The sequence below is a fragment of the Cajanus cajan genome, chromosome 5 (genome assembly GCF_000230855.2).
Source record: "Cajanus cajan strain Asha chromosome 5, NIPB_CcT2T_4, whole genome shotgun sequence".
NCBI lineage: Eukaryota > Viridiplantae > Streptophyta > Magnoliopsida > Fabales > Fabaceae > Cajanus > Cajanus cajan.
Window position 1 is genome coordinate 14,752,531 of NC_138521.1, and position 8,720 is coordinate 14,761,250.

Here is an 8,720-nt window from a genome sequence, read left to right on the forward strand (position 1 = left end):
ATGTTTTCGGGTTCTGCAGGTAAGATCCTCAACCTTTTTCAGCTAAAACACTTTGATGTTTTTGATGTTGAACTCGTACAAAACTGTGAAAGCAGAACCATAGCCTTTTACCCATATGTGATATGTAATTGAGACAAGGCTGCTATTTGAGTTCTTTAAAGCATGAGCACTAAAGGCCTAGAACATAGATTATTATAGATAAGAAGCAAGAACTAAGTTATGACTTTACATAGTAACCCCACAACCTTTAGCTTCTTGCTTTGAAGGCAATCATCATTTGTCATTGTTGAGATTTTTATATTTATTTTCTTTGAACATATTGGCCTATGTTCTTTATTGATCTGGTTTGTAAGTTAACCTTGATAAATTGGTTCATAACTTTTCGTAGTAGTAGGATCCTCTTATCTTCATTTGATTGAATGATAAATCAACAACTCATTTATGGATACAAAATCAGAGTGTTTTCCACTTTGGTTGAATAATTAGCTTTATGTTTGACAATATATAAGGGTCCTTTATGTGTGACTTATACGACTATTTTTATTTACATTTGAATTGTTAGTACCTGTAGTGTGCAGTCATCATTGGTGTTTCATGATTATTCTAATAAGAAAAACCAAGGACATAATTTTATTATTAATTAAAATTTATTAGATATATATTAATTTTAGTTGTACTTATTTAATGGGTTTTCACTCTCTAATTTGTAGTTTCAAATAAATTTTAATCAATAGTAGACAATGAGTTAGAAAGAATGTTGGAATGTATCCCGAACACTCTTCAATTCAATATCTAGTTCTATTGGACCTACAAAAAGTTAATTTGAACTTCAATCAAATTAAATTAAAATAAGTGTTGGTAAATTAAATTACATATCGAGTCAAAATAATATAATTTAGTGGTTAATTCAATTTATACAACACAATCATTGAAATCACTAGTTTAAATTTGTTGCATATTTTTTTATATTTGAAAATGAGGTATAATTATTTTTTACAGAATTAACCTCTATAGAAATAAAATTGTGTCTTCAGACACAACTCCATACATAGAACAAAGTTTGAACTCTGAAATTTGGTTAATAAGAACAAGTATTGAACTATTTTAACTAATAACTTTTACATATTATCTTTTAATTATGTGATGAAACATTCTTTGACCAGGATAATAACTTTCCGGAAAAATAAAGTCATTATTGAACGATTAAGAAATTTTTCACTTAAGTTGTGTCTTAGCATTTACAATTATCTAAGAATTTAGAGTGCATCGATAACATGCATGTTAAATAAAATAATAATTATTTTTAATTTACGGTTAATTGTTTGTACTAACCCATTTAATAAAATAATAATAATTATTTTAATAAAATAATAATTATTTTTAATATACGGTTAAATGTTTGTACTAACCCATTTCCAAATAAATTAATTAGTTATATTAACTAGTTTAAATAAATTAACATTTGGTTATTGAAAGTTGAAAGTTCAGTTTAAGCAAATAAGCAACTGTTTGTTGTTTGTTTAGTTTATATAACACATCGATGCCTTCAAATAAAAGTATCGTGCATTTATTTCAATATTTGAGTTATTGAAAAGTCTTTGATCATAAAATAATTTATCATAGCCCTTTTCTTTATTGTGTTCGAAACTTTTCTTTACAGTCATTCAAAACCAGTTTTTGCTAGTTCAACCGTTTTAAGATTTTAACAAGTCACGGCCATCCAAAATAAAAACCTCAAATATAGAAATTAAGAGAATGAATTTAATACTAGTCACTAGAAGATGGAAATTGACTCATCATTCATCAAGGTGAACTACATCAAAAAGTGCAAAACGATAAACCTAATGAGCCCCCAAAGCAATTTATGCTGCTAGAAGGACTGAATGATACACATAACTCTCCAAAGAAAGAGTTGATGACAATGTGCACAAACAACAATCCTAAGTCTGCTTTTTGAGGTGATTAAAGGAGTGCAAGTTCTGCATGACTATACCAAAGAAGCAATTGACATAGGTGTTCTCCAACAACATACAGGTCTTTCTGCCCTCAAAATCTGGCAAAGTTAAGCTAAGCATGCTTGAACAACTTCATGTTGAGCCAATGAAAGTACACAGCGACCAAAATTATAGGGAGAGTCAATGGCACCAAGAGGCAATAGTACCTATTATAATTATCAAAAGAAAAACAGGAAAATAATGAGTTTTCCTTTGTCATTTTGGGAGAGGTAATAGTAATTACAAAGATAACAACAATTGCTTATCAAGAAATTATACCATCAACAAAATATTTTTTATTTGTTCCAATGGTGAATTTATTAGTTGCAACATAATCACAACACACACAATAAATTTATTTTTCTTATTTTAGAAGAGTCCAGAAAAGGGTGATGATGTTTTGATGGTGGAAAACTTAAGGCACTAACTCAAATTATGCATTTAGCAATTACATAAATCCAGACCTAAATTTGGAGGATCCCATTGTTACAATTCAAATAGGCTAGAGAAGATAAAGACAAATGATGATAATGGGTAAAAGTTCTGGAATAATGGCTTGCTGGCAGCCATGTAGCACGTGTTATTTAGTTAGAATCTTTTCTGTTATTTTGCTCTACCACCTCATCTTTTGATTGTATTATTTTTCTCTCTCTATAACGTCCCTTCCTTTTTCTCATTCTTGCTGCCTGTATATATTTGGCTCCTTTTTCATGAATAATAATCAACATGGGATTGTTTCCTTCTTGCCTCTTGATATTTTATCTTTGCTGAAGTTTATGGTGATGTTCATAGCTATCTTTATTTACATCCCAGTGAAAATCTCGCTTCACCTCTCGTATCACCTCTCCTCGAGCTTAGTAATTATCATACATGGAGCAAGTCCATGGAAACAGCACTCAGTGCCAAAAATAAATTAGAATTCATAGATGGAAGTGCTTCAGAACCACCTCTTGATGATAGGTTTCATGGTTCATGGAAGCGATGCAATAACATGGTAGCTTTATGGATTGTAAACTCTGTTTCTCTCCCAATAAGACAAAGCATCGTATGGATGAACAAGGCAGAAGACATTTGGCGCAACTTGAAGTCACGATATGCGCAAGGCGACCTCCTTCAAGTTTCAGAACTACAACACGAAGCTTCTTCCATCAAGCAAGGAGACCTCTCTGTAACTGAGTATTTCACTAAGCTTCGCATAATCTGGGACGAATTGGAAAATTACAGACCTGAGTTGGTTTGCAAATGCCCAACTAAATGTTGTTGCGACGTGGTTCCTAGTATCACTCAACGAAGGATAGAAGATCAGGCTATGCAATTCCTCCGTGGCCTAAATGATCAAGATAACAACGTTCAATCTCATATTCTTCTCATGGATCCAATTCCTCAAATCACTAAAATTTTCTCTTATGTGGTTAAACAGGAACGACAATCGCAAGGAAGGAATTTTGCTGGAAACATCTCTATTGAAGGTAGACCTACATGCACTTTCTGTGGAAAGGTTGGAAACAATGAGAGTTCATGTTTTAAGAAGCACGGTTTCTCTGAATCCAAGGGAAATAAATCCAACTATGGAAAAGGAAACAAAACTTGCTCTCACTGTGGAAGGAGTGGTCATACTATTGATTCATGCTATAGAAAACATAGTTTTCCACCTGGTGTTAAAACGCAAGCCAAGAATGGACACCCCAATGTCAATAGCACATTGACTGAAGAAGGAAAGAAAGACTCTGATCAGACTCAGAAAGGTGAGGAACAGGAGTTTCGTCTCACAGCCCAGCAATATCATTCCTTGATAGCCTTAATGCAACAGTCTCAATTTGGTGGCTCGAGTTCACCACAAATCAATCAAATAAGCTCCTCTATGTCCACATCTGTTCAGCCTTCCAATGGTAATCTCGTTCTTCTTAACATCAACACTCATCACACAAAGGCATTTTGGGTATTAGACTCAGGTGCTACAGATCATATATCCTCTTCTCTTTCCCATTTTTTCACATATTCTCTCATTAAACCCATTGCTGTTAAACTTCCAAATGGTGATCATGTTTATGCCACACATTCGGGTGTAATTAAATTCAGTGATCAATTTGTTTTATCTAATGTTTTGTACATACCAAATTTTACCTTCAACTTAATCTCCATTTCCAAATTAGTTTCATCTCTTCACTGCATATTAACTTTTCTCCCTAATTCTTGCTTTATATAGGACTTGAACACATTGAAGAAGATTGGTATAGTTGAGATGAGCAATGGATTATATATTTTGAATGCCAGACCTGTCACCAATCCACCTTCCTATTCTACTGTTACTCATCCTAATTTTAGCATTATACCTATAGATCTATGGCATTTTTGTTTAGGACATCCTTCATGTAAACGGCTTGAGTCCATGATAAAATAGTATCCTTTCATCGCTTTCAATAAAGAATTCACATGCAGTAGTTGTCATTTTTCAAAACAGAAAAGACTCACTTTTCCCTTAAGCATTTCTAAAACATCAAAGGCTTTTGAATTGATTCATATTGATATATGGGGACCCTGTTCTGTGACTTCCATGTTCGAACATCATTTCTTTTTTACCATCGTGGATGATTTTACACGATATATTTGGGTTAATCTAATGAGTAGTAAAGCTGAAACAAGGAAAAACATAATCAATTTCATTGCTCATGTTGAAAGGCAATTTGATACTAAGGTTAAAATTATACGAAGTGATAATGGTGCCAAATTTTTGATGAATAATTTCTTTCAAGAGAAAGGAATTATTCACCAAACTAGCTGTGTTGAAACTCCAGAGCAAAATGGGATTGTGGAGAGAAAACATCAACATATTCTGAATGTTACTCGTGCTCTATTGTTTCATAGTGGGTTACCACCTTCATTTTGATGTTTTGCCATTCAACATGCAGTCACACTTATAAATTGCATTCCTACTCCCATTTTGCATGAAATATCACCTTACACAAAGTTAGATAATAAAGATTGTGATATTTCTTCATTTAAAGTTTTCGGTTGTCTTTGTTTTGAAAATACTTTATCTGCCAACCGTAAATAGTTAGATGCCCGAGCTGACCCATGTGTATTCATTGGTCTCAAAGATCACACAAAAGGTTCCCTATTATACAATATAAAAAATAACTCCATTGATGTTAGCAGGAATGTGTTATTTTATGAAAACCATTTTCCCTTCATTCGAAAAGCTCAAAATAAAGACAATGAAATTTCTTTGTCCACTAGTCACCCTATAGCCAAGACTTCTTTTCATAACCAGCCTATATACTTTACTCCTACAGCAGAACAAGCCACTGTTCATGCCAAATCTCTGTTCGTCAGCCCTGCAAAATCACCAGAATTCTCTTTTGACTGTACTCAGCCTTGTCCCAACAACACTCAACCTATTATGTCTCGGTCAAACACCCCTGAGCCACATGATACCAATTCCCATTCAGATTCATTTTTAGATATCCCTATCTCCTCTCGTGAGTCTCCACCTATCACTAATTCTCCTCAGTCAATCCATTTAAGATGCTCATCTCGGACCCGTTTGCCACCAAACTATTTAAGAGATTTCCATTGCAATATTGCTACATCTATGCCAACTTCTTTCAATGTCAGGTATCCTCTCCACTCTTTTCTATCTTATAATCGTCTTTCACATTCCTTTTGACATTTTATTTGTTCCATCACTATGATCACTGAACCACACTCATATATTGAGGCTTCCAAATCTGACTGTTGGGTTAAGGCTATGAGGGAAGAACTTGCTGCTCTTGAGATGAACAACACCTGGACCTTAACTAAGTTACCCCCTGGCAAGGTTGCTATTGGATGTAGATGGGTTTACAAGGTTAAATATAATGCTGATGGAACTATTGAGAGGTATAAGGCCCGTTTAGTTGCCAAGGGATACAATCAACTTGAGGGTCTTGATTTTCTAGACACGTTTTCCCCTGTTGCTAAGATAACTACTGTAAGAATGTTGCTTGCTTTGGCATCTATTTTCAATTGGCATCTTAAGCAACTTGATGTCAATAACGCCTTTTTGCATGGGGAACTCAATGAAGAAGTCTACATGCATGTACCACAAGGTCTTTTAGCCCAACATGATCAAGTTTGCCTTTTAAAATGCTCTCTATACGGTCTTAAGCAGGCAAGCCGCCAGTGGTATGCCCGATTATCTAGCTTCCTTCTTCTTCATGGTTATCATCACTCTCAAGCAGATCATTCTTTATTTTTGAAATTCACGGGTACTTCCATCACAGCTCTTCTCATTTACGTGGACGACATCATTCTCTCTAGAAATGACTTGTCAGAAATTTCCCATATCACCCTCCTTTTAGATCAAGCCTTCAAAGTCAAAAATCTGGGTAATCTCAAATATTTTCTTGGTCTCGAAGTGGCTCGTTCGCTTGATGGTATTCATCTTTCTCAATGAAAATATGTTCTTGATGTGTTAGCAGATGTTGGAATGTTAGCTTGTGCTCTTACCTCCACTCCAACTGACTATACGACCAAACTGACTTCAGACACAGACACTCCACTTGCAGATCCTTCTCCTTATAGAAGGTTGATTGGAAGACTAATTTATCTTACTTCCACTCGTCCAGACATCACCTATGCTGTTCAAAATCTAAGTCAATTTGTTTCCTCCCCCACTGATCTTCATTACAGGGCTGCTTTTCGTGTTTTAAGATATTTAAAGCAATCTCTGGGTGTTGGAATTTTCTTTTCTTCCTCAAGTGCTTTACAACTAAAAGGCTTTAGTGATTCAGATTGGGCAGGTTGCCCTGAGACAAGACGATCTGTTACTAGTTTTTCTGTCTATTTGGGTGATTCTTTGATTTCTTGGAAGTCAAAGAAACAAGCAATGGTCTCACGTAGTTCATCTGAGGCTGAGTACCAGGCTCTTGCATCAACTACATGCGAGATTCAATGGCTTTCTTATTTGCTTGATGATTTCAAAGTTTCTTACAAAAAGCCTGCATTATTGTTTTGTGATAATGATTCTGCCATTCAAATAGCTTGTAATCAGGTTTTTCACGAGAGAACGAAGCATATTGAGATAGATTGCCATGTTGTTAGAGAAAAGGTTAATCTTGGAGTTCTCAATCTTCTCCCGGTTTCTTCTTCAATGCAACTTGCAGACATATTCACGAAAGCTCTTCATCCTCATGTTTTCAAAGTTTCTTACGGCAAGCGAGGAATGTATGACATCCATTCCCAACTTGAGGGGCCTGTTACAATTCAAATAGGCTAGAGAAGATAAAGACAAATGATGATAATGGGTAAAAGTTCTGGAATAATGGCTTGCTGGCAGCCATGTAGCACGTGTTATTTAGTTAGAATCTTTTATGTTATTTTGCTCTGCCACCTCATCTTATGATTGTATTGTTTTTCTCTCTCTGTAACCTCCCTTCCTTTTTCTCATTCTTGTTGCCTGTATATATTTGGCTCCTTTTTCATGAATAATAATCAACATGGGATTGTTTCCTTCTTGCCTCTTGATATTTTATCTTTGCTGAAGTTTATGACCCATGTCCAAAAGAAAGAATCACTAAGGAAGCTAGGATAACCATCATGTTGGACCAAGAGACAAATGGTACCTGATTAAGTACTTATCAAAAATCACCTCCCTCGTCTTGATCTCCAACATGTTCGTTGGTTCTTCTATCAAAAACCATTTCCCTAACATTATTTCCTAAAGCATCACCAAGAGAGTTATTTTCTACAAAATCATTGTCTGAAGGATGTGAGGAGGTCCAAGTTGTTTAGTCTAGGCTACAATAGAGTATGGAATCTTTCGTTACTATAGATGTTAATGCTATCGATCAGGATAATTTGATGTTGGAGAAATTCAGAGGCTATGGCTACAGATAACCAGCACTATCATTCTTCTTGAAGATGTTTGATTTAATCAAGATTTGCAGATAGTTTACAGTTCTGTACACAAATAAAACCCCTAATACTGGAAGGAGTATAATGTGGTGCCACCTAATTGACACCTTCAATAAAGTGAATGTTGAGAACAGATCAGGAGAGTTCTCTTGGAAATTCAGTTGTTGATTTGTTTATATCCTTTTATAATCTATTAGCCATAGTCTCATTTTTGATTTTCAAATATACCTAAAAATAAACTTCGTTTCTACCCTTAGAGATCTACAAGACAAGCAGACACAAACATGGAGCAAACCTCAAAACTTTACAGATACACAACATGTGAAGAACACAACCTAGTTTAATTTGCGTAATCGAGTAAGCAGAAAAATCGTACCATGTTCCAAAGAATCCAAACTAACCAAATCATATCTTGTCTTGAATGAACACATTGTAACCTCTCAGTGTGTGGCACGAATAAGATTTTCATGAAACACAGTAACACACCCATTATCATCATCAAACAAGCATGAATGACATGTTCATGAAACACAGTAACATACCCATTATCATCATCACATGACACAAAACAATTTATACAAAAACCCATGACAGAACATATTGCAATTTCAAGCCCTTACATTCTACACCCTAAATTATGCCCTCCCCAAAATCGACAATTATGCTGAAAAACCATTGACATGAAAGTAAAAACCTATAGAATCACATCTCAATATCAGGACTAATTAATTAATTAATTACCAGTCATTTTGTAACGCAGAAATGAGGGCAATGTTTGAAGGTGGGAGAAGCTTGGAAATAACAGCAACAAAGAAATACCCAACAAAGAAA

The 8,720-nt window shown here is 34.7% G+C and overlaps 2 protein-coding genes across 2 annotated transcripts; both read left to right on the forward strand.

The window, feature by feature from the left end:
- The first annotated feature begins 2,877 nt into the window (after positions 1-2,877).
- LOC109790230 (uncharacterized) lies at positions 2,878-4,881 on the forward strand. Its single transcript, XM_083074275.1, has 3 exons — positions 2,878-4,059; positions 4,201-4,299; positions 4,456-4,881. The coding sequence occupies exons 1-3, from the start codon at positions 2,878-2,880 to the stop codon at positions 4,879-4,881; spliced, it is 1,707 nt and encodes a 568-aa protein (XP_082930401.1).
- Positions 4,882-5,742: 861 nt separating this feature from the next.
- LOC109790232 (Copia protein) lies at positions 5,743-7,251 on the forward strand. The gene is made up of 2 exons (XM_020349346.2): positions 5,743-6,361; positions 6,455-7,251. Exons 1-2 carry the CDS (start codon positions 5,743-5,745, stop codon positions 7,249-7,251), a joined length of 1,416 nt encoding a protein of 471 aa, XP_020204935.2.
- Positions 7,252-8,720: the final 1,469 nt, after the last annotated feature.

Bases quoted from the DNA above. Each gene is read 5' to 3' on its own strand.
- LOC109790230 (XM_083074275.1), top strand. From the start codon at position 2,878: ATGGAAACAGCACTCAGTGCCAAAAATAAATTAGAATTCATAGATGGA. The intron at 4,060-4,200 runs GTAATTAAATTC...TGCTTTATATAG, and splicing joins TTTATGCCACACATTCGGGT to GACTTGAACACATTGAAGAA. The intron at 4,300-4,455 runs GTTACTCATCCT...TTTTCAAAACAG, and splicing joins ATCCACCTTCCTATTCTACT to AAAAGACTCACTTTTCCCTT.
- LOC109790232 (XM_020349346.2), top strand. From the start codon at position 5,743: ATGAGGGAAGAACTTGCTGCTCTTGAGATGAACAACACCTGGACCTTA. The intron at 6,362-6,454 runs GTAATCTCAAAT...ATGTGTTAGCAG, and splicing joins CTTCAAAGTCAAAAATCTGG to ATGTTGGAATGTTAGCTTGT.